This window comes from Lepidochelys olivacea (assembly GCF_965140295.1).
Source record: "Lepidochelys olivacea isolate rLepOli2 genome assembly, chromosome: 1".
Classification (NCBI taxonomy): domain Eukaryota; kingdom Metazoa; phylum Chordata; order Testudines; family Cheloniidae; genus Lepidochelys; species Lepidochelys olivacea.
The window spans coordinates 141969023-141995278 of record NC_140411.1 but is presented as its reverse complement, the minus strand read 5'-3'; the positions used below and the strand labels follow the sequence as shown (position 1 = coordinate 141995278).

At 39.2% G+C, this 26256-nt stretch overlaps 1 protein-coding gene across 3 annotated transcripts in view; it reads left to right on the top strand.

Moving 5' to 3' along the window:
- The window catches only part of SH3KBP1 (SH3 domain containing kinase binding protein 1), a 336824-nt gene that overhangs the window by 171590 nt on the left and 138978 nt on the right, over window positions 1-26256 (top strand). For 2 of the 3 annotated variants that reach the window (XM_084616743.1, XM_084616745.1), the window contains 3 exons: window positions 2837-2943; window positions 16095-16224; window positions 21752-21826. In XM_084616743.1, coding sequence (XP_084472869.1) covers window positions 2837-2943; window positions 16095-16224; window positions 21752-21826 — 312 coding nt within the window. The remainder of the gene's footprint in view (window positions 1-2836; window positions 2944-16094; window positions 16225-21751; window positions 21827-26256) is intronic. The other variant, XM_084616744.1, reaches the window with a different exon arrangement.

The window sequence follows — 26256 nt, the reverse complement described above, 5'->3', positions numbered from 1 at the left end:
CCCTAAGGTCCTCATTAGCCTTATTAAAAACTGAGGCAAAGTATTTGTTTAGATATTGGGCCATGCCTAGATTATCCTTGACCTCCACTCCATCCTCAGTGTTTAGTGGTCCCACTTCTTCTTTCTTTGTTTTCTTCTTATTTATATGGCTATAGAACCTTTTACTATTGGTTTTAATTTCCTTTGCAAGGTCCAACTCTACTTCACTTTTAGCCTGTCTCACTTTATCCCTACATGTTCTGACCTCAATAAGGTAGCTTTCCTTGCTGATCCCTCCCATCTTCCACTCCCTGTATGCTTTCTGCTTTTTCTTAATCACCTCTCTGAGATGCTCGCTCATCCAGCTTGGTCTACAACTCCTGCCTATGAATTTTTTCCCCTTTCTTGGGATGCAGGCTTCCGATAGCTTCTGCAGCTTTGACTTGAAGTAATCCCAGGCCTCCTCTGCCTTTAGATCCATAAATTCTTCAGTCCAATCCACCTCCCTAACTAATTTCCTTAATTTTTGAAAGTCAGCCCTTTTGAAATCCAAACCCTAGTAGCAGATTTATTTTTGTTAATCCTTCCGTTCAGTTTGAACTGAATTAGCTCATGATCACTTGAACCAAGATTATCCCCTACAACCATTTCTTCTATGAGGTCCTCACTACTCACCAAAACCAAATCTAAAATGGCATCCCCTCTAGTCGGTTCAGCAACTGCTTGATGAAGGAATCCATCAGCTATCGCATCTAGGAAAATCTGAGCCCTCTTATTATTACTAGCTCTCGTCTTCCAGTCTATATCTGGGAAGTTAAAGTCTCCCATGATTACGCAGTTTCCCTTAGTATTTACTTTATTCAAAACATTAAAAAGGACTCTATCCATATCCACATCCAAATTAGATCCCGGTGGTCTATAGCACACCCCAAGCACTATCCCAGGGGAGGCTCTAATAGTTTTCTTCCCCAATGTAATTTTTGCCCAGACGAACTCTGTCTTATCCATTCCATTGCTTCTTATTTCTTTACATTCTACCTCATCATTGATATACAGTGCTACTCCACCACCTTTACCTTTATTTCGGTCTTTCCTAAGCAGCACATACCCTTCAATACCTGTAGTCCAGTCATGACTTCTATTCCACCATGTTTCTGTTACCCCTATCATATCTGGTTTCACTTCCTGCACCAGTAGCTCTAGTTCCTCCATTTTGTTACCTAGGCTCCTCGCATTGGTGTAGACCAGCCCTTAGAAATGTCAAAATCATTTATCCTTGAGTCACCCAATGTTGATTATAAAATACCATGGCAACTGACATACTTCAGTCTGTCAAATCAGTCAACAGTTACCACTTTGTAAGTGCTGATATTCATATAATGAGTATGTTTATCTTTAGAAAAAAGTCTGTTTTTTATTTGCAGCCTCTAATTTTTGCACAGTCCTGAAGGCATTCTATACAGAATGTATTTATTAGGATACCGCCCAGAAATCACTCTAATGAAATCATCATCGTCACACAATACTTTTTATTTGTATAAGTGAAGAAAAATAAACTTAACATTTTATGAGATAGTTAGGTCAACTGCATTAAAATATATTTTTATTTTTTTAAAATTCAAATAGTCATCTGCTGTTCATACTATACCTCAAAGACAAGGGAAACTTTCTCCTAAAGCCCAAGATGGGAATATTTAAAAGCTAAGTCATCTAGTGAAGGTAAAATTGCCTTTCATATTTGTCTGCGTGGGACTTCCCCCTGCCTTTTTTTCTTTTTAAAGACCAGCTTTCCAAACTGAAAAAAAGAGAATCATCAATTATATGACTTTTCTCATTCATTTGTCCTAAGGAGCATTTCTAGTACTGTCAATGGGTATTTTTGTACAGTAAACATCATACTGACTGCATGACTTTTTTTTAAATGGAAGTCTAGGGGCATTTGGACAGTAATTATGAAGACACACCTGATTTGTGTGTGCGAATTTGAGATTTAATATTTCAGTTTGTAAGTAAACAAATTACTCATGAAGTGAAGAAATGTATTGACAGTTTTTTCATATGGTATTTGGTATGGTTCCTGCATTGCAAGGCATGTGAACAAGAAATTTCCTTATTTATGACAGAGGGAGCTGTATTTTACTTGGTTTCTATCACTTTATCTCCATCATGCCCACATGCAAAATGCTGTTACTATTCTTTGTTTTGCTAGGTGGCTCTTTAACCAGAAGAGGGTGGGTAGGATGTTTCAGCAGCTAAATTACAGAAAGTTTTCTCTTTCCCTCTCAGTTCCACAAAAAAGTCCAAATATCGATAGATACTGAGCTGTTTGTTTAGCAAGCAATATTCCAAAACTGAATCATCCCATTTACCTGGCTGCATTTAAATCAACACCCTAAATTTAGAATAGTGCACAAATATGCCATTTAAAAATATATATCTACGGAAGATGAGCCTACTGGTGCACTGATATTTAAAAAAGAGAGAGAGAGCAAGCAGAAGCAGTATAGTAGTAGAAGAAGAAGAAGAAAGACCATTTATTCTTACTTGAATATCTCATTGTATCAATTTACATCAAAAGACAAAAATAGTTCGAAGGAATAATATGCTCTGTGGTCCTCTGAAAAAATCTGAATATTAGTCTTTTTTTTTGTAAACTGATCCTAGGCACATTTATTAGGGATTGCAAACATTCAAAAAGTTTTGAATAGTGCTCATTTAGAACAGTGCAATTCATCTTCAGTGCTGTCCCATGGAGTGTGTTCAGGGGCACAGTGTAGCTGGGTTGTTTGTTCAGGAAGCCTCATTTTATTTAAATTTTCATCTAAATATTTTGCTCTATTCTTTCATCTCCATCTAGGGGAGAGAAATAGGAGGAGAAGATGTCAGGTGGCTTTCAGTTACATGCCTCAGAATGACGATGAGCTGGAGTTAAAAGTTGGTGACATCATTGAAGTGATGGGAGAAGTAAGTAACTCTTACGTACTGTGTAGGCACACAGTCTTCATTTGCTTTGTACACGCTAACCTTTCAGAGGGTAATATATTTTAAAACAATTCAAAAGAGTTTTATATTATTTTTTTGTTTGTGTTGTCAGTTTAGATTTTTTGCCCCTTATGATTATGTTGTAATTTGATCTGCTTCAAAGCTTTACCTGCAGGAATATGTGCATGCTCCACACGAAGTGGCATTTAAACACAGATCAGTTTCTTGGATTGGGCACCATTTACAAAAGTTTGCGCTTAGAATCAAAAGCTTAGAACCTGCAGGTAGTTCTGCATACGGAGATCTGCTTGTCAGATCGATTCTATACACCTTCTGAGGACTTGATCTTGTGCCATTGAAGCTGTTGGAAGTTATGCTCTTGATTTAAATATTGGGACTGGGAACTAAAATACTAACCTGGAATCTTTAGAATGAATCAGGATATGCTCAGTCATTTAATTTTATTTATTGAGCATTAAAACAATCTATTAAGGATTCAGTTTGATGAAAAGTCCAATAAAAGGCAGGTTTTCAGCTGCCGAGATTTATTTTCAGGGATTTTTTTCAATGACTGAGCAGCTAACAAATCAGCATTTGTTATCCTGCTGAGGATATGGCCAGTTTTATTTCTCTTTTATCCATCACTTAAATAACCAACAATCCATTTAAAAAAAAAAGTTCTTTGCAATCTGGTCAGGTCTCTCAGTTGCCTGTGAAAAGACTAAACTTGACATATCCAAATGTGAGGGGCTTAGTAATCACTGTTTCTTCTTTAACCTGAGTGCACACACTGCACATTGTCCTTCCCAGAACCAGACATCTCATGTCATCTAACTAACCTTATTTTGGCTGTGAGCAGAATTGTAATGTAGGATGTCAAGATTATAAGATATTGGCTAGGACATTTGGATGACACTATTCACCCAACATTCTAATGAGTTCCAAGACTGAATTTAAGCTCATCTTGCTGTGCAATTTGAAACATATTAGACCTTACATGAACATAGAAAACCTCCCTTGAATTGTCTCACTTCAAACTTGATAAATCTGCCTTTGAAGAACAAGGTGATGGAATAAAAAGTCCTCCTAACATAATCTAAATAGGCCCATCCATGAGGAAGAACTATCACCCTCCAATGAATCATATAAGTAACAAATTTAATTGAGAGCCCTCTAAAGTTCAGCCAACAAATGTATCTCTTATTTCTTTTCACACACATTGTAATAACTTCCTTTTTCTGTAATCAGTACAATTTTTCAAATCCAGATGAAATTGAAAATGTTTACGTTACATGTGGAAGTTGTAGACATATGAAAACGAAACATTCCACTCCCTCACCCTCCACCACATACCCACCCCTGCTAATAGTTAAGGGAATGTTTTTCATAAGTAGGTGTTTACATAATATTTAAAATATGTTCAATTAGTAATACGCACATCTGGCATGGAATTCATAATTCTGTCTTGATTGGCACTGCTGAAGGGAGCCTGAGTGTCTTGCAGATTCTCTGCTCTAAGAAAATGTACAGTATTAGCTAAGGCAAGGTTCTATTGGGCAGACCTGGGGGAAGCACTGCTGGGATTACTTTTACTGCTGCACTGAAAAGGTTTGCCAATTGCTTGCATGTGGTGTTGACCATAATGCCTATGGCAGCTGGCTAGAGAATAAGGGGGCCAGAAGTAGATGAGCTGTTTCCCCTTCCTAATACTCATTTGTGTTCTAGGGAAATATCCTACATTGTCATTTGCCCAAATGTAAAATCTTCCTTACTCCTTGCTGCATTAGTGCAACATAAGGTGTTATCTTAGCCTTCTGAGTGGTACCAGACTGGGTTGATGGAAGAAAAAAATTATTCTGCAAAATCAAAATTCTTAAGATCACAGTGAGTACAACCACAGGGCATTTATTATAACCAGAGTTGTTTTTTAGAATGGTGATGTAGAATAGATTGTCTGTGTTCTGTTTTTGCCCCACTGCCCTTGTGGTCAGTATCTATTCCTATGAAAATACAGCAGGCTTTTCACCATTTCACAGGACCTTAATCTGCCACAGAAAGCTGCAGCAGTAATTTACTGCTTGTCTTTCTCTGTGTCGATGTTACTATGTACAAAGGCATAGCACTGCAGTGTGAACCATGGCACTTCTGACACCCCATAAATACCACTTTACTTAGAGGAATTCATCTTTAAGATGTGAATGCCTAACCTGTGGAATTATTAAGAAAATAAGCACCTCAGTAGTGCAAACCAGAAACATATTTCTGTAAAGTTTTACTTTATGATGTACCATAACATGTGCATTCAAATGATGAATGCACAAACCTGTTATATTAATCATGCTTTGCAAAATGTCCATTACTATTTAGTAGCACCAGCACAAAATTTACTTGCTCAGTCTAAACCATTGTGATTGAATGGTAGTTTATTTGCTTGTTAAAAAATTATTTACCCTGTGTAAATTTTGCAAGGTTAGATCATACAGCTATCCTCACTTATTCCAAGTCCTCCCTTCCACCCACCAAATCTTTTTTATTCACAGTATGAGGTATGATGTCATGCCTGTAAATTTTAAGCCTTGTCTACCCAATAAAGTTGCACTAGTTTAAATTAAATTGGTCTGAAACTGATCTAGTTAAACCAGTGCAAACTCCTGTGCGAACACTCATTTCGGTTTGAGTGGCTCACTTTTTAGTTTATTCTAAACCAATTTGTAACTGACTTAAACTAATCCAAAATAAGCTTGGTTTAGAGTGAAATAAAGGTGTGTACACAGCCTTTTACACTGATTTAGCTAAATCTGTTTAAAACACACTTTTAGTTAGACCAGTACAACTTTCCCATATAGCCAAACCCTTAGATTTCACCTGTTAGAGACAGAAGCTGCCCCCCATTGTATTCTTTTACTGTGCTGCGTCTTTAAAGTATCAGTTTAGGAACTGAGATCTATGGTCTCTGCGGAAGTAAGGAGGTCTCTTGGAGTATGGTTACACAGTAAGCAAGATCCTGTGGTAGCGAGTCTCAGAGCCTGGGTCTACAGTGCTCAAAATAGCTGTGGAGACATTCAGTCTTGGGCAGGAGCTTGGGCTTTGAAGCCTGGGGGGAGGAGAGGGGTGTTGCTGGCTCCAGAGCCCAAGTCCGCACAATCACATGGCTATTTTTAGCACCGTAGTACCAGCCCCGCGAGCCTGAGTCTGTAGATCCAGGCTCTGAGATTCACTGCTGTGGGATCCAGCTTGTTATGTAGACATACCCTTAGGGTTTTCTCTAGCACCTGTGGTAGGTACAGATAGGTATTATAGAAAGCCCGACTAGCAGAAACTGTTTTGGGGTTTGAGTGTAGTGGAGCAGCAAAAAGTTACAAGTTTGCTGTGTCTTATGTAAATTAAAGTATCGCAGTATGACTTGTAAGATTACAATTCTATCGAAGTATTTGAATTGCTAAACAAACTACAGGCACTTTGCTTTTTTGGTTGATGTCATAAGAACCCCTTGATGGAATTATAGCCCTTTAATTCACAGTTCCTTCCTGGTGGTTCTACATGGCATATAAATGTATTTAATATCATAAGATCAAACAGTCAAAAGAGTAGCTACATTTCCACCATTTCTAAGGTTTATGAATGATAGCTCTTTATATGTAGTTCGTTTTCCAAGCTCATTAGTTATAACTTTAATTACAATTGTCCCAAAATGCAGCTATAGCCATCTAATTCTCTTACTGAATGTAAACATTCAAATACTCGTTGCAGTTTTTTCTAGTTCATATAATGCTGAACAATTCTGCCAGGTTAAGAACCTTTGGAATGTCACTTGACAGTTTTGAGCATGTGTTCAGTTTTGATTATTCTATAATTATACTGCAATACACTTTAAGGCCCAGTCCTCTTTACGAGCAGTGTCTTGGACTACGTGGAGTGCTTAAGGTTAAGCATTGCCAGTAAGTCTTTGCGGTATTGGGGCCTTAAAATATACTGCAGGGTCTTTATACGCAGGAGTGATAGTGCTGCCTATGGTTAAGGAAGTCCAACATTTCCATTAAAAAAAGAACAGGAGGACTTGTGGCACCGTAGGCACTAACAGATGTATTTGAGCGTGAGCATTCTTTTTGCGGATACAGACTAACACGGCTGCTACTCTGAAACCTCTCCATGGTAACACCCTGCTTTCAGTTTCTCATAACTTTAACAATTCACACTAAATGTTTACATGCTGGGTATCCGCCTCACGTTGAACGTATTGTTTTGCAAGTCTTCGCTCAAAGTTTACAAGAACAGTGAAAAATGTTTTACTGCTCTCACCAAAAAATTCTTATAGCCATTTTATTGAGACGCTTTGGAGCAAGAGCTTAAAATTTGGCAGAGGGGTGGCCGTAGTGTCAGGGATGTGCCTTTTGCTGTTCCTACCAAAATTCCACATATGATCAAGATATAAACCTTTGAATACCTTCTGTCTGTAAAAAGCATGCTGAATGCGAGAGATATAGGGGCTGAGTAGGATTTTTCCCACAATAGTTCTTCCTGGTTGCTGTGGGCCACTAGGTGGTTGGCACCAGAACTGAAAGCAGGGAGACTGCCTCTTTTGTGCTCTCAATGCTCCCCCTGCTGTCACACAGGTTGCGAGGATAAGGCGGAAGCAACCTGCCTTAAACGCAACGTAGTAAGAAATGGTGTGGGAAGAGAATGTCACAAGGTGAGGGAAGAAGCTCATAGGTGGAAGTGGGATTGATCGGAGCAGACAGCGACAGACCCTTTTGCCTCATAGCAGAGCCTAACAACACTAAAGCACATACTCTCCATCAGAACCTGAAATTGAACCCAGTAGTCCTGTGCCTCTACATTCATCTGCTGTCAGTAAATAGCTGTAAAACCCACAGGCAAAGTGTCTGATTCACCCTTATATGGCTGGTCCACATAGAGGATCACAATATTACTGCTACGAGATACTCTTCTAGCTCAAGTGGTAGAGAACTCTGCTATGGATCTAAGGGTCTGAACCTGCAGATGGCCCAAGTTGAGGGACAGTACTGTTCCAGATGATGATATTTTTTAATTTTAATGACTTTAATTTTTTTTTAAATTAAGTAATTACAGTTTTAAAAACCTACATTAAAAAAACATTAAGGTTGCAAATTTAAGCACTAAAAGTTAGGAAATGCCACATTAAGGTTACTTGTGCAATCTTAATTCAGTCTCCTTGTGCACATGCATTGACATATGGCCTTTGGTTACATGTTCACATACAGTTTTTTCCGCAAGATCCCCTGGCTTACTCAGTGCACAGGATGGGACTGTGCTTTGGGACTGAGGCTTGTATGTTTGTAGTTACTCCTGGGAGAATTCTGCACCACTGTGCAATGCAGAATTTGTGCAGAATTAATGTTCTGTGCAGCATTTCATTTTTCTCTGCAGAATTGGTGCTGCAGAGCTGCTGTTCACCACTAGGGGCTGCTGGACCCAGCAAAGCCCTGGTCTCTAGCTTACAAATACAGGACACTCCTGGGGAGGTGTGTGCGTGCGTGCATGCATGCATGCGCGGAGCTGGACAGTTCCTGGCAGCTGCAATTCCTGTAACACCCTGAAGGAAGGAGGCAGCATTCCAGAAACTCTGTACAAACCCAGGACCCAGAATCAGTCTGTTTCTCTCTCTGGATCCCTGGGCTGTGGGAGCATAGGGGGATGCAGGTGTCTGGGATAGGGGGCCCTGCGGCTGGGCTCTGAGGGTGTAGGAGGATGCAGGTGTCTGGGCCAGGGTGAGGGCGGGGCCTCCCTGTGGCTGGGCTCTGGGGGGCAGGGTGTTGGTGCCTAGAGACCAGAGGGGGAGAGTTTTCCCTCAAGATGTGCTCAGCTAACATGAGTGACACACCCAGACTGAGGCACCAACTAAAAGATAACAGAGAAACGGAAACTGGGTTGTCATAGGGGTTTCTTTAATTCGCTACTACTGGGGGAATCTTTTGTTTTCTGTATTGTTACCGACATGGTTGCTGACAGGTATTTTGAAATAAATTACAAAAATAATTGAAACTGGTGTGATCATATAGTGTTCTTTTGACTAATAAAACATTCACAATTTTGTAGAATTTTAAAATACTGTATGCAGAATTTTTAATTTTTTGGCACAGAATTTCCCCAGGAGTATGTAGTTAAGGAACCTGTTGTCTTTAGGACCCCAGAGTTCCTATGTGATGCTAGTCAAGTCACTTAACCATACTTTTCACACTTTGTCAAGGTTCCTTCCCCACTCTGAACTCTAGGGTACAGATGTGGGGACCTGCATGAAAAACCCCCTAAGCTTATTTGTACCAGCTTAGGTTAAAACTTCCCCAAGGTACAAACTATTTTTCCTTTTGTCCCTAGACTTTATTACTGCCACCACCAAGTGTCTAACAAAATATAACTGGGAAAGAGCCCCCTTGGAAACTTCTTTCCCCCCAAAAATTCCCCCAAGCCCTACACCCCCTTTCCTGGGGAAGGCTTGATAAAAATCCTCATGAATTTGCATAGGTGAACACAGACCCAAACCCTTGGATCTTAAGAACAATGAAAAAGCAATCAGGTTCTTAAAAGAAGAATTTTAATTGAAGAAAAAGTAAAAGAATCACCTCTGTAAAATCAGGATGGTAAATACCTTACAGGGTAATCAGATTCAAAACATAGAGAATCCCTCTAGGCAAAACCTTAAGTTACAAAAAAGACACAAAAACCGGAATATACATTCAATTCAGCACAACTTATTTTATCAGCCATTTAAACAAAACAGAATCTAATGCATATCTAACTAGATTGCTTATTAACCCTTTACAGGAGTTCTGATCTGCATTCCTGCTCTGGTCCCGGCAGAAGAAACACACAGACAGAGAGAACCCTTTGTTTCCCCACCCCCCTCCAGCTTTGAAAGTATCTTGTCTCCTCATTGGTCATTTTGGTCAGGTGCCAGCGAGGTTATCTTTAGCTTCTTAACCCTTTACAGGTGAAAGAGTTTCTCCTCTGGCCAGGAGGGATTTAAGTAAAGGTGGTTACCCTTCCCTTTATATTTATGACAAACTTGAACACTAATTGTATGTTCCTCATTTTCTGAGTGGCCAATGTGAGACACCTGGGACCAGATTTGCATAAATGCTGACTGCTCACAGCTGGAAATGATGTGGACTACACCTGTGCATTGAACAGATAAAGTTCTATTAAAATGCTAAATACTCTGAAAAACCAGGCCTGAGGTGTCTTAAGTTGGACTTGCAAAAGTAGTGGAAACTTTTGACAATTTTCGCCTCAATCTCTGTGCTTCAGTTCCCCAGCTGGGGATCATAATACAGTATCTCCTCACTTAGTCGTCCCGGTTAATGTTGTTTTGTTGTTACATTGCTGATCAATTAGGGAACATGTTCGTTTAAAGTTGTTCAGTGCTCCCTCATAACGTTGTTTGGCAGCTACCTGCTTTGTCCACTGCTTGCAGGAAGAGCAGCCCGTTGCAGCTAGCTGGTGGGGGCTTGGAACCAGGGTGGACCGGCAGCCCCCCATCAGCTCCCTTATCAGCTCCCTGCTCCCCTAAGTTCCCTGCGCAGCAGCCACCCAGCAGGCTATCAATTGCTGGCAGTTCAGCTGTCCCTCCCCCCACTGCCATGTGCTGCTCCTGCCCTCTGCCTTGGAGCTGCTCCTGGGAGCCTCCTGCTTGCTGTGTAGGGGAGGGGAGGGAAAGAGGGGCTAATATCAGGGTGTCCCCCACCCCCCTACTCCTGCCCCCACTTACCCCTTCTCCATATAGAGCAGGGTGGGGACAGGACAGGGCTCAGGATAGAGAGAGCTTGCTGGCCGCAGCTGCTAGCTCAAGTTCCTGATCTTTTCAAAGGCGATGTACTTAGAATGGTGCCAGCAAACTTAAAGGGGCAATGCACATCTCTCTCTCTCCCACACACAGGGTGTGTGTCTCTGTCTCCCATGCTGTCTCCCCTCCCTCCATTCATGTTGTCTTGTAGAGTGAGGCTACATTAACAACAATGTGTTAACCCTTGAGTACTCATCCGAATGCTAGTTCATCATTTAGCAGTAAGGCATTCCCTGGGAAATATCCCACCCTCTTCCACCCTCTAACTTCACTACCTCAACCAAGCTTCACAATCATCATTGCTGTGTACAGTATTAAATTATTTGTTTATTTGTATACACACACACACACACACACACACACACGGTATAAGTTTTGTCTGGTGAAAAAAATTTCCCTGGAACCTAACCCCCACCCTATTTACATTAATTCTTATGGGGAAATTGGATTCATTCAACATCAGTTCACTTAAAGTTGCATTTTTCAGGAACATAACTACGACGTTAAGTGAGGAGTTACTGTACCACATAATCTTATACGAGTGCTGTGGAGCTAAATACATTAATGTTTGTGAAGTACTGAGACACTATGGTGAGAGCAACATTATGGCCCAAAGCACTTCCATATTCACATCCTTAATCTTTGTTCAAAATATGCCCTGTTAGGTATCATTTGAAAACTAATAATTCACTGGTCAATAATATCATGGTGAAATACATGTAGCAACATGATATGTAAAGTTGTGTATTCCCCCAGTATGATGATACTAGTACATGCTCAAAACAGACAGCCTTGCCTCAGCAAGAGTTGTTAAACAGGTCTATCCGAAACAAATGAATGTGTGTTTACCTCAGTTTACAGATAAGTGGTAAATAGAACCATCAAAACATCAGGAAGAGGAGATGGCAGGAACCAGAACAATTTGCATTTTAACAAACAAAAGTGGGGGAAGATGGAGCATAGAGCTTTCCATGTTGCCTTCCTCACAACTTGAATGAACTTTACTTTGAGGGGGTACCCTTCAGAAGAATTCATTTCAAAGATTAAATCTACTATAAAAGGAAAGGGGCAGTGATCCCCAAATTATCTCTTTCACTAAGAAGACAAAATAACCAGTGCCTGAGGGCCTCTGGAAGAGATCCTAACTGAAATGAGAGGTCCGCCACATCTTGCTGGTAGATTGTGGGTTGAGAACAGTCCTCTTGAACAAAGCCTTGAACCAAACCTTGATAGATTAAGTTTCAGACTTTTAGATGTGTGCTTTTATTTTTACTTACTTGTAACCATTTCTAACTTTATCTCTTATACATGAACTCACTTAAAATAATATCTTCTTTTGTTAATTAACTTGTCTTACTGTTAATCTAAACCAGCAGTGGTGGGTTTTGTCTCCTTAAAGGAGATAATGGATCATCTTCTTCTGAATGTTGCAGGAGAGGGCTGGACGTATCAAAGCACATGGGTCTGGGGAAGTTTAGGAATGGGAGTATGTTGGGGTCACCTGCTAACATTAGCCAAGGCTGGTAAAGACAAAAGTGTGTCTGTGATAACTGCTGGCAGGCTGTTGGACTCAAAGTGATGGAATCAGAGCTGTACAGCATGCAGAACACATGTACATGCTGGCCGCTGACTCCGTGTGTGTCCCAGGAAGGGAGCCACAAGTAGCAGAAGCATTTTGGGGCACTCAGGATTATAATGCAAGCGGTGACACAACCTCTCACTGGTCGGGCTTCACGTTGAATGAGGTGCAGTACTGGAGAATGTCACCTCATGGCACTGCAGGCTCACTACTCCATTTACCTCTGGGTTTTTCCAAATATCTAGCCCACAGTCAGGGGGTTTTACATATGCAACTTTAATACTGGCATTTTCTAACTTTTGAGTGCTTGATTTTGCAACCTTTATGTTCTTCTAACATTGGGTTTTTGTTTATGTAATATAATATTAGAATAATTAAAACTGCATGCATGCTAAAAACTGTAATCACAGTAAATAAAGTTGAGCATGTATGTAGATCTTTACAGGATTGGCACCTATATATGTAACTTAGGTGGCAGAAAACACCTCTTCCAGATTTTCTTTCACCTAAGAGTAACTGCTACTTTAGGACTACATTAGCTGATTATATTGATATATTATTTGTTGTGATGCAGGACCAATATGGAAGGCAAAATAATGGCTGTGTATGTTGTATTATCCATATAGAGTCAAGATGGGAACCATGTGGGGTATGCTGTATTTGGGAAGGGGAAAGAGTTTTCCAAGCCAGATTTTGACACAGAGCCACATATTCTGTTAGCATAAAAAGGGGGAAAATTTTTACCAGAAGCTGTAAAGTGAAGCATTTTAAATAGAATATTCAGCTATCCTTAAACTTCTAAGCCTTGGCTTCACTAGGAAAAAATGCTATGTTCTTAACTCAAGTTAACTTGTAAAATTCTAGTGAAGACAAAACAGTAGTTTTCACTTTAGTTAGAAGGTCATAAGAATGGCCATACTGGGTCAGACCAAAGGTCCATCCAGCCCAGTATCTTGAACCAAAAACAGTATATACAGTATTGTCAGTAGGAGATGGCTTAATTCAAGAACCTTTCCTCTACTACAGGAATCCTGATTTCTGTTCTGTGGTTGAGGTAAAAAAGAAGAGGATGATTTTTACAGTACATGAATGCTAGGCAAGAGTTAGGACCCAGGTGCATAAATCCTGAAAGCACTTAGCTACAGTAACAGATTTTACTGAATACTTGTACCTTCTGATAGGCTACTCACATGAATAATGCATTTCTATTTGTAAGCTTTTATTGACTAAGAATTATCACATCATTTCAAACCATATGGCACAAGGTTGTCCCTATTTGGGGCTGTTAAATCCCAGAGACAGTTTTATATGTAGTTTGCTGTATGAAATAATCTCTAACTAGTGTATTTAAAGTTAATAAAAATGTGCATGCACACACATACGCACACCTGTGTTGTACAATGCTGTTGTTGAAAAAATATTTATTAAAACATGGAGCTCCCCAGTATCCTATGCGAACATCACTTTGCACAGTGTTTTGGAAAGATTCCACTTCTGGCTCTAGTCTCTTGCTCACTGGGCAGACACTGGAAATATCATGCAGTAGTCATCAGTAAGCATTGCAGATGATGTAAGGGTGAATAATGATGAGATTTGTGCGTGTGTGTGTATGGAACTGATATTAATTTATTAAAAATCAGTGTTATGCAAGAGGAAACATACAGAAAAAATTACTTTGGAGGGATGTAAGTGGATAATATTGGTTGGTCTTGTTTTGGTTTTATAGCATACGGGGGGGGGAAGGCAGTAAGGGCTCAATCTTGCAAGATTGGGACCTAAAGGTCTGCATAATTCCATTGTGCTTCATCTTTTGGTCATCTGTAAGTCAGACTTGAGTAACTGTTAGGGTAGTATGGGTAATGAATAAAGGTTCAGTTTTGATCAATAATGTCTTCTGTGAATAATACAGTATTATAAGTAGAAATATTTTATATATGAATTGTATTAAAAGGTGTAGCTAACGATTTTAACCCTATAATTTTCCTCTTTGAAAATTATTATAGGAAAGATTTGGCTTTTGAAAATACTATTGTTTATTTTTCTCTGTTTTTCCCAGCCTTTTTAGTTTGACCAGAGAAGACAAAAACAAACAAGTATATTATTTTTCTAGGACATATGAAAACACTGGCTGAAATCCTAGCCCCACTGAAGCCCATGGGAGTTTTGCCATTGACTTTCAGTGTGGCGGGGCCACTGTTTCACCAAGAATGTCTTGTTCCTTCTTCTCTCTAAGGCAGCAGTTAGCTAACAACCATTATTCCCAGAGGTGTGCTTGACCTCACTGATGTTACTGATCCATCAACAAAGTGTTTTGGCATGGTAAGGTACTGAAGTTGTTAAATGAAAATAGCCACATTGATTTGCATTTCATTCAAAATTAAAGGCAAAAAGTCAGCATAAAAGGACCTGAATTTGAATGAGACGCAAGAGGTAGAAAAAACCCTACAGTAAAAATAACTTGGTAAATGTACTTTATAGTAATATATCAAAAGGAAGTACCCAAACAAAAATAAATCACGGTACAGTATATGTCTGGGTTTTAAGATTCAGCTACTTCATCTATAGGTTGAGAAAATATTTTCTATAAGTTGTTGCTGGCATCCTGGATATGTTCTTAATAAATGATTTACAGTATAAAAACTTGTGACTTTTACAAAATTTGCTATATAGCTGAGTTCTTAGCAAATAACTGAAACCGTTTTAATTTTTTGTTTCTAAAAAAATTAGTAAACAGCTACAACTTGCAAAGCACTTGGAATCTGGTTTTCAGAATTTTATTTTATTTATTTATTTTTTGACAGAAAGGAGATGGGTGAAACCACATTAGAGACTGATATTTCACAGACTGAAGCTGTCCTCTCCTGTCACTTTTTTGTGGATGGGCAGTGTCTGATGAATGGAAGATATTAATCTGTCAAAGATATGTTTATCTGATGCAGAGAATAAATCATTCCCTGCTGTCATGTTATAACCTAAAGGCATCTGGTATTTAGGGACTGTCATTTCCTAGTATGATGCTCCCATTCCATATTGGATAGGTTACACATGAGGGAATGAATCATTTTTAGGTGATGTATTTATTTTCTATGGAAATTACATTAGGAAGTTGCTTGCTTCTTTTTCTCCCATTATTATTTATTTCTGTAGGTCCTGTTGACTCTACTGCAATCTAACACACATTAGTACTGTTCTTCATATTCTCTCAGTTCTTTGCCGTTTCCTTAACTTTTACATAATACGTGGTGTCACGTCATGCAGTGGAAACCTAAAGAAGTTGCTTGTAAAGACTTGGAATTTTTCAGTTAGTGTTCTTTTTCATATCCTGTCATGAATGGGGGTGTGGTGTTGCTGCGCACAGTTAACGAGCTGTCATATTTCAACCGCTGCATTTCCTTGGTGGTTGAACTAATTCTTACAAATGTGAAGTGTGCTTGGCGCTCTGTAATTGTGAAGTATTGCTCAGTCATTTTATTTAATGGCTTGTCCACTCCCATGGTTGAACAAATAAAAAAACCTGCAGATGTGCACAGATAATATACATCCATCTCGTGCATATAAAAAGGACACATGCAAATCGCATCCCATTCTTGTAGAAATGCATACAAACAGCTCAAAATCAGTGTTCTTTTCACATTTGTTCTTATTCATACAATTTGTATTTTAAAACATTTAAATAAAAAAAGTACTGTATATATTAACACCCCTTTTTGTTCTGTTTCTGTCTTGCTCCAGGTGGAGGAGGGCTGGTGGGAAGGAATTCTCAATGGAAAGACTGGCATGTTTCCTTCCAACTTCATAAAGGAACTTTCTGTTGATTCTGATGATGTGGAAATTGCACAGGAGGAACAACTAGTAAAGCCAAGTAAGGAACAAAGTATTATCAAGTCAGTCTATTTTTCCTCTTCTTGTTTATTGACTTGCTGATATGCTGGGATCGTCTTACCTCTTGCTTGGAAGAGTTTCAGAATGCCTTGTTCTAAAGCTGGTGCCAGGAAAAGGTTGATTGGTTGTTGATGCTATATGGGTATTAGCACCTTCCCCTTAATTATAGCACTTTGCATTAAAGACCAATCCAGCTACAACTGTGAAGGGCCAAGGAAATGATGCCATTTCATGACTTTAGGGCTTCTGTTTCATAATGAAAATACACTACCATTTTGTCCTTACATGCAGTAGCTGAACAAAATTACCAAAACGCTTATACAATGGTTATACTTAGTTATTTTAGCAGGGGACTAGGAGTGCCAGGCCTTATTCAATGAGTCCTCCTGGGTATTTAAGGATTCATAATTATTGGTGTGGGACATGCGGCACTTTCTCCCTCCAGGTGCTGAGCATGCTACTTCCACATCCATCATTCCCAATCCCTGCTAGCCAAAGGAGCAAAAGGCCAGAACTAGGACTCAGATTTGGTTCTCCCACTGCGCCATCCGCTCACCTGGATTTTCAATACTGCTGCAGGTGAAAAGCATGTTTGGTAACTAAGTTTGCAGTAGTGTCAGCTTGGTAGTGGATTCTCCCAATTTGTAACTTTTTCCTTGATGTAAGGAGAAGAATAACCTGAATCATAAATTTGCTTCTGTATGAATCGGATACTCCTCTCTGTCTTGCTGCATTTCAGTTTCTTCAAGTAAAGATTCTTGGCACTATCTCCAAATTCTGTGGTCACTAGATCCTATGTTTTAAAAATATTCCCACAGTATTTGCATATCTTAGCATAAGTGCACATTTACTTGATAAGTTGCTCCCTGCCAGGCCATTTGTTGTTTTTATTCTATATGACAGAAATAAGGTTGTTAAATAAAAGCCTACTGTAGTGTTTGGAAGAGGGTTTTTCTAATTTCTTATACGGACAGGTATTAGTGACCAACTCTATATGCGTGGGGTTGGTATGATCTTCATAGAGAATACTGCTTCAGTCTCAAATTAACCTGCTTTAAAAATATTCAGCAATTTAAAGAGAGGTGCAGGGAGGAAATTAATCTGCAGGAGTAATATTGAAGTTATATGTTCCAATATGTAGGCAGGCTACACTTTGAAATTACTACTTGCAATTATAATGTTTTTAATATAAATGCAATGAAGTTTCATAGAATTAATCCCAATTTGTCAATAACATTTCACAAGTTAATTCATAGAGGCTTCAATTTGGAATCTGTATTTTATCTCCTAGATTCTACACTGATGGGTACTTTATAAAAATGTTTATAGGTAGGTAGATTTCCAGGATGGGCCCCCCTTTTCCTGTATGAGAGGGAAAATGTTCCTTTTCTTTGCTAATGTTTCATTTTTAGCCTTAAGTGCTCACTTGTTATGATGATAAGTGTCCCAGAAAAGGCTTTAAACAGATTTGACAAAGGCAAGTAAGTGTAAAATATTTATATCCTTTCATAATGACATAGGTAACCAATTTAGTTAAGTAATCAGATTGCTCCCTTGGGCCTCTTTGCTTGATAAAACCCTACCAATTATAAAATTCATGTTAAAGGGACATCATCAACATAAAAATTACATCTGTCTAAAATCACTTGTACCTTCTCTCCTAAGTAATACCTAAGATTACTTTATCTGAAAGAGAGTGAGAGAATGTTGTTTTTTTTCATTTTGTGTAAATTGAATATTTGAATGTGCTTAGTCACTAGCCAGTTTCACAGTTGTTTATGTGGGTGTTTCAGGCAGCAGCAAAATAGTTCTAAAATGGAAAAAATATTACGAAGCCACAAATAAAGGCAAGGGGACTTAGGGCTCAGCTGTAGTCTCTGTAATTATTTTTTAAAAATTGACAATTTCCAAGTTAACATTATCCCTTTAGGGGCCTGATCCTGTAACAATGGGAGTTTTGTTATCCATTTTAATGAGTTTAGGATTGGGACCGTATGGAAGTCATGCATACACGTTCCTCCAAGGGAGCTAAGGACTGACTGAGTTCTTTCTGGATTGTCTCTTGTAATGGTTACAGCTGTTACCTCATAAATGAATGGCCATTTATAAGGCTACATCAGGTACCTCAATATGTATATTAAAAATCTATACATTAGATAGGCATTAGGCACACACATCAGTGGGAAATGCCACTTAAAATATCCATATTTACTATTTTTTCAGAAGGAAGAGTTGTAGATCAAGCAAATATAAATACATCAAGAGACAGTATGTTACTTAATTTAGGGATCTAATTTCAGGCCTCCAACTCAGTTCCTCGCTTGGAGGAAGACGAGGGATGTTAGTGCTGCAGTTTCTTGAGAGATGGTAGGATCATGTAGTGTAGGACTATAACATCTCTCGGCTTTGTAGCAGCTTGACTACACTGCACCATAGAGTGGACTACGGGTGTGAATTGCAGAGTGCACCAAAATGTTGCCATCTAACTGCCCTATGTGGACACTACTGGCACAAACTAAAATGTATCTAGTTTGCATGAATGCAGTTCTATTTGAAAGAGGACTGTGTTAATGCTAACTAAGTACTTTATAGTCCAGCAGCATCCACGCAGGACAGTTATATTGCAACACTATGGTGTGCTCTGCCATTCAGACCACTGTAGTGCCCACTGTGGTGCAGTGCAGACATGGCCTAGGAGTAGCACTGGTTGAGGTGGACTATATCTAGGGATTATAACACAGGACTCAGAGTCAGATCTTAGATGTTTACTCTGGATGACAAACTTGTATCCATATCGTGCAATCAAGTCTGTGTGGCCTGAGCATCCATGCCGAGCCCCGTGGAGATCAATGGGGATCTGCACAGACTCAGATCTGCCCATGAAGATCCAATTGCAGAATGGAAGTTATAATGTAATCTGGGGCAGTGACTTAACTCTGCTTCCCCACCTGAAAAATGGGTATAATAATACTTGTCCACTTTTTTAGGTCTTTTATGCAGTTTGGTTAATCAAGGTTTGTAAAGCAGTTGGGGTTCTTCAGGTGAAATGGACTGTAGAAATGCAAAACATTGTCATTATTTGGTTTTTAATAAGTCTTATTTACTATCTCTGGAGAGAACATTGTCCAGTGCCATAGGTCAGATAGACAGGGGCTGTACTCAAGGCTCTCAGAGTGGAGAAAGTGCAGGTGGGTATGTCCTTGGTGCTCCAAGATTGGTTCTGATGAAATACCATCCCCTCTCCTCTATGTAAGAAAATAAAATATAAATTATGGGAATTTGGGGGTGTCTCTCTTTATTTATGCTGTGTCTCTTTTTTAGGACAAGCAAATGTTTTGTAGTAGTTTAGCGAAGTGACTTGGATTGAGGAATCCAGAGTCCTTTTCTCACCACTGCCACAACTGAATGACCTTGAAAAAGTTACTTGGACCAAATGTTTTAAAGGTGGCATCTGTTCTTGGATACTCTGTTTGGAACTCGGGCCCAGTTTTTCAGAGGGGCTGAGAAACTGTAATTTCCAATGAGTTCTGGGTGCCTTGGCATTTTGGAAAGTAAGGGCTTCGTAAGATCAGAGATAATTTAAAAAATGTATGGCTGATCTGTAAAATGACTGTAATATGCCCTGTCCTCGAAGACGCATGGCATACTTCATTAAGGCTTGATTTTCATACCTGTGCTCACATTGAGTAACTCCTTATTTTTCCAGGAGTCCTATTGATTTCAAAGTGTTGTTGTCTGTTGGTAGTAGATAACATCCACAAGTTGTGTGTGCTAGATTTCTCAGCTGTCTTTGCATTTGTTTATTTGGTTTTAGGATATTCTGAAATACCACAGCTTCTCATTACAGCTTAACAAAAGATCAGGAAAATTGTCGTGTGTAATGAAACTGAGTATTATAACCTTGTGAATGAAAGTCTTATCTTAAGGGGTTTCAGAGTAACAGCTGTGTTAGTCTGTATTTGCAAAAAGAAAAGGAGTACTTGTGGCACCTTAGAGACTAACAAATTTATTTGAGCTCACGAAAGCTTATGCTCAAATAAATTGGTTAGTCTCTAAGGTGCCACAAGTACTCCTTTATCTTAAGGGGGTGATTTCACAGTCCTTTTAATATGCCTGAGGCAATATCACAGCATTTAAAGACTGTTGGATATATCTTGCTATCTCTTTTGCTTGTGTGTAAGTTAAGCTATGACTAGGTCTAATTTAATATATTGGATATTTATAAAACATATTAGCCATGATCTCTAAGAAATCATGAGCGCCAGTACTAAGATTGATGTTAGACTCTGGAGCTAATGATTTAGTTAGGCAATGTAATACATCTTAACTTCTTTACATTTCAGCTGTCTCTTCACTGTCACGCAGCCAAACATTTCCTTCTCTGCTTTCTTAACAGCTGAATGAATGAGTGCTTTCACTTAAAGGTGATCTGCAAAGGAGAAGGGGGAGGGCTTTGTGCTTTTTTTTTGTTGTTGCTTGCTTATGTAGACAGATGGCGTTGGATGTTTTCATTTGTATACTTTATTCTGCCTGTTTATTACAGTATATATACAGTTCTAACTGTTTTTTCCCCTAGAAGATGTTTTGGATGACTGGAGAACTGGTAGGACTATGACAGAATAATATGTAATGAAATCTGTATTAGCTAATGTGTTAGCTGTCTCACTGTAAACAGCAAACAAACAAAACCCACAATCTTTTTTTTGGCAGTAAAGGCATAGCCTTAATCAACTGAAATGGGAAGCAGTCTTTGTTCAGACTAATTAAAGCTCTTTATGTTTTGTTTGTTTTTTGGATAACACTTATTTAACTGAATAAACCACTGGGTTAAACAAATGTCTTTAAGAGTCAACATGTCATCCCTTCAGTTAAGAACTGTTAAAGTTCATAATCCATATCTGAAACCTTCAATGAGTCCCTCAGCAAAACGTTGTTTTTGGTATTTCTAATGTCCTGTCTACATTAAGTGAATGCTGGTATTCAGTGACCTGCCAGTGAAGTGTGTCTCTATATCAGGGGCATGAAGTGATATTAATAGAAATTTCCCTACTATAGACAGGGCCTAGGGCAAAAAACAAACAAGAAAAAAGTGTTTGAAAAGTCTTTTCAGGCTGTCTTTAAATCTCAGACAGAGACAAAAAAAGAGGAGACACATATTTTCTGTTCATTCACACTTGTAAAATAAAACTTTATGGGCCAAATTTTCTCTCATTTGGCCATTAGAGATTATGGGAAACAATACATTATACAACTCAACCAAGGTGGCTTTAGCAAAATCAAGAGAGATTTCCCTATCTGACATACATGCAGTGAGAATATTTGTAACTTCATGTACAGTCAGATATTGCAGCTAATGGTCTCATTGTTTTGCTAATAGAACTCTTAAAATGTTAGTAATTGAAAGTACAGATTAAAAACTCTTCTTCTACCTTCTTTTTTACCATCATTCGATCTCTCCTTCCCCTCTTCTGTTTCCTCTTTCCTTCTTTTCTTTCATTTCCTGTCAGGAAAGTCTGCCTTTCATGGGACAGTTCTGTACAGAGTGGCACAAGCAAAGATTGACAGCTACAGACGCTATAACAGTGAGTGTAATTAAAATTCAAAAGGCAGTTTTAAAGATGACATCTTACTCCTCAATATATGTTTGATTCATCTACACTTGTAAAGTGTGTCACCATTACTCACTTATGGCTGCACTACCTGTAGATGTGTCTGTGAGCTAACTCTTATTTGCTGCTGACAGATGCCATAATCGTAGCGTATTGAGAAAGTATTCTCATTTTCTCTGTGCATGTGTGTGTGTTTATATATATCTATACAATGTATGTGAGCACGCAACAAGCTGTCAATTGTGTTGGCTTTCGGTCATAGGTGTGGAGTGGGGTGAAAAGTCTTTGGTCTGATGATTTCAGCCATGTGAGACTTGTAGGTTTCTGGAGCGTAACCATACCCTCTGAAGTGTGTTGTTGCTTTTACATTGTTGCATGCAACGATTGTTGAACATATCAAATATATTTTTCTTACAAGAAAAAAGTGTAAAGGAATTTTAAAGAGAAAACCCTGCGTTCTTTAAAAATTACATTTGTGCACCCATCTTCTCTTGTCCTGTCCATGACTGCAATTACTGACAGCATTATGGCTCTATGTAATGTACCATTCACAGGAAGAAGGTAAAAGATCTGTCAGTCTAGGCCAGTTTCTAAGCACCAGTCTGCTCATTTCATGATCAGGCTTTTTGCTCCTCTATCCTGGAAGCATGGTGTGCATGATTCATTCCACATGCTTTCCTGATCTTCCTCCTTTCTTTTTCTTCTCCTACTGCAACCCTAGCTCTCAGAATAAGGCAGAAAATATGAAGATGAAAGTCAAAGACAAAGATGGGCAGAGAAGAGAGGAGGAAAGGAAAATGGAAATCCTCTGCTCCTCACAAACTGCTCTCTCATGCAGAAGTCTAGCAGCCAGAGATCAAGCATCACCACGACAACCCCCTCGGCTTGTCCACTCTCACTCTCTGACTCTAGGGAAACAAGTGGTCAGTACTTCTGCCCTGCACAGGGAGTGAGGTCTCATGTTTATCTTGGCATGTGCTTCCCTCCAATGCAGTGGTGACAACAATGCTCCCTGGTCTTCATCCTTCCCCACCCTTACTCTGCCCCTCCACTTAGCTGTGGGTTGCTGCTCTCCTGCCTCCCAGAGACTTTGGACCGGTACGTCCTCTATCAGTGGACACTCCCTCTTACACTCTGAGTCTGCCAGGGCAGTAGTCCCCTGCTCTGCTGCCTCTCATCCACCACAGTTTGTTTTTTAGTGATTGGAGCTTTTACCATTCTCCCTTCTTCCTGGTTCAGTGCAGGTGCTGGTGCTCAGCTCCCAAAAGAGGGTGCTGTCTCCTCAGCCGCGGCTTCATAGGCTGTCTGTTTGCAGGCATTCATTTCTTTTTGTGGCTCATCTTTCCCATTCATGTTTCAAACATGCTCTCAGCCCAGCTGGAACAATCCACTTGGTCTGTGGTTTCTCTGCCTTCTTCCCTGGTGGTCCTTCTCTAGAACTTAGTTGTGAGGCCCTCTGTATTCTTTCAGATTCTTCCCACGCAACTTCCTATCTCTGTGATACTGCTTTTGACAATGCTAGACTTACAGGCAGATCCATGGTCTCTGTGGCTATCCGTGTGTGGATTTGAAGCTAGAAAGCTGAGAAGAGGTTCCTACAGATAAGCCTCTTTGGGCAGGTTTGAGACGAGGCAAGAATCTGGTCTCCCATGTGCTTTCAGAGATGCCCTCTCATGATCCAGTGCCCAAAGGGGGTATTTTATCACTCTTCGTCCTATTTCTCTAAGCAGCTCATCTTGCAGAGAAGACTCCTTCTCTATACTGACTTTTACTATCTCTCTTCCAGGGCAGCCCTACTGAGGCTGTGCTAAACCTGCCTCCTCTCATATCCTACCCAATGGTTTTTGGTTTTAGACAAAGTGTTCTTTTGATTCTTCAGGTGCACTTTCCTCCATTTTGGACACCTCCACAAAGACATTTTCATTTAAGAAAGCCTAATTAATTGTAGTCATGATAGCCCACGGAATGAAGGATTTGAGTTTTATTATTTCTTCTCTCCTGTTCCTGAAATCTTACTTGAAAATAGGACAGTTCTTTGACTTCTCCATGAGTTAATTTCAAAAGTAAATTCACATGTATATATTAAGGAACTCACTGTTCTTCCTAAAGCGTGTCTTGATTGTCCACTTTCACAGCAGAGGAAACTTCATTCCCAGGCCTTCAAACAAGCTCAGAAGTTTTTACCTCTCCACTGTATTTAAGGATTTTATGAAAATCAAGAGGAGTTCATTTTGTTTTGAAAGTCATAATAAAAGGACATTAATATAGTGGATTAAAAATTGTTTTCTGTTAGCCTATGATCATGCTAAATGACCATGTCCTAAAATTGTTAAATTCCATTCAGTTAGGGTACAGCAGCTCTTTCTGAGCACCAAGGACTGAGACACTGCCACTGAAATTTGTAAGATCATCTCCTTGCATTTACGTTCAGCATTATCCTTGGACCTCTCCTCATCTGCTGACATCACTTTTTGGCCATTAGGTATGGCAGGCTCCACTATACAGTAAGCCAAAATGTAGTATGCTGGGGAAATTGCTTCTGGGTAGGGTGGTTTGAAGAGGGATATACGACAAAGGAAAATTACTCACCAGTAATTTTGTTTATCGCAGTCCTCTCTTCTCCCATCCTACACTCCTCCCATGCCTCCTCAAAGAATTCTACTTGGAATTGTTTTATTTTGTCTTAATTTCGCCTTCTCTCTCTTTTCCTTTCTTTTCATCTGGAAGTGCCGTAACTGAAGGAAGTAGGCAGATTGGCGCGTATTTAATGCCTTGATTGACAGATATTTTGCCTTGATAGGTGGAGCCATAATGCTGTCAGTAATAGCTGCTGTTTAGTGTTATGGAAGAAGACAGGATTGCTACAAACAGAATTACCAGTGAGTAGTTTTTCTTTTGTGCTTTCTACTCTTCCACCAGTTTAGACCTTTTTTTTTTTCCTTTTAAAAATATTTTCTAGACCTTGAGTAACTGTTGCTGGTCAGAGTTCAAAGAAAGCAATACATGATTCATTACCTATTTATAATATGAATACTGTTGAAATAGCTCATCATATGAACAAAGTTAATTCACACAATTTTTAAAACATCATGAATTTTACAAATTTAAGGAGAGGTTTAAACTTTTCCATTTCTCTCCAATGTCTCTTAACTTGCTTACAGTATTTGCTTTCTAAAGAGAAAATATAACTAATATAGAGATGCTACAGTGTAAAGTAACATTTGAGGAAACAACAGTGCGAACATTTCATGAGGCACAATTTTCCTGAATAAGAATTAGCATACTGAGAAATGTTGCCTGAAAAACAAATGTGCAGATGGAGAAAGGGAAAAAAAACAGTGGTGGAGAGGGAGAAATGCATCAGATCCTTCCAAAGATTCAAGAACCCACCCGCAAAAAATGTTTTATCAGGCTTATAATAGACAATTTTCCTCTGGCTGTCAGGAAGAAATATTGTTTGATTGTGATTGTTACAAGTCCCTTCATGTAGTGTAAGCAATGTGTTTCTGCAGCCACTCAGAACAAGGGGGATAAATATAATTCAGAAATCAAGAAGGCAGCAGACAGAAGCACAGTATAACCAGTCTAAAATTAAATTGTGAGAATACTCTGTGACCGTTTATGGGGAATGGAAAAAAGGCTCCAACTTCAATGTTGATGGCTCAGAATTCATGTTAAAGACAATTCAAAGAGAGTTGTGCTCACACTGCACGTCTAATGCATGCTGCTCCATGGTGCAGGAAACCACTCCCCTTTACCCGGCATGATTTCTTGCTAAGGAATAAACAATTTGGGGCTGCTTGTCACATAGCAAGAATCATTGTGCTAAGGAAAATGAACATGCTGAAAGGAAATGACACTGTTTGGATTACAGAATTACATCTCCTGAAAGAATATATCTGATGATCAAATAAATAAATAAATAAATAAATAGAGTAATGCAGAGGATAGTCTAAATTTGCAACTTGTATGCACTATATACTGCAGCAGAAGCATTTTTAATTACGGTTTTACCCTGATTATAAAGCATGTGTTTGTTTTTCAAAATGTGCATTCATAATCATAACATTGTTCTGAACCAATATTTTAAATCAGTTTTACGTAAACTGCTTTTCCTTTGTCTTTAATACTACTCTGAGGTAGTGTGAACCTAGCATCAGGGAACATAGGATATTCACAGAAAACAAGGCCAGAGACGAGTGCTGGGTGCGCAAAAAAACCAAACGAATCATGGTGGGCTGTGTGTGTATGCGCGCGCCTGCTCTCTCCTGCTTGCCACCGGGAAGGAAGGACCCTTCCTGCTTCGCTTCTTGACAAGATAATCATCAGGTTGTCACCATGGAACCACCCATCCCATGAAAATTCACCAGCCAAGACTTCCACAATCCCATGCTGCCAATCTC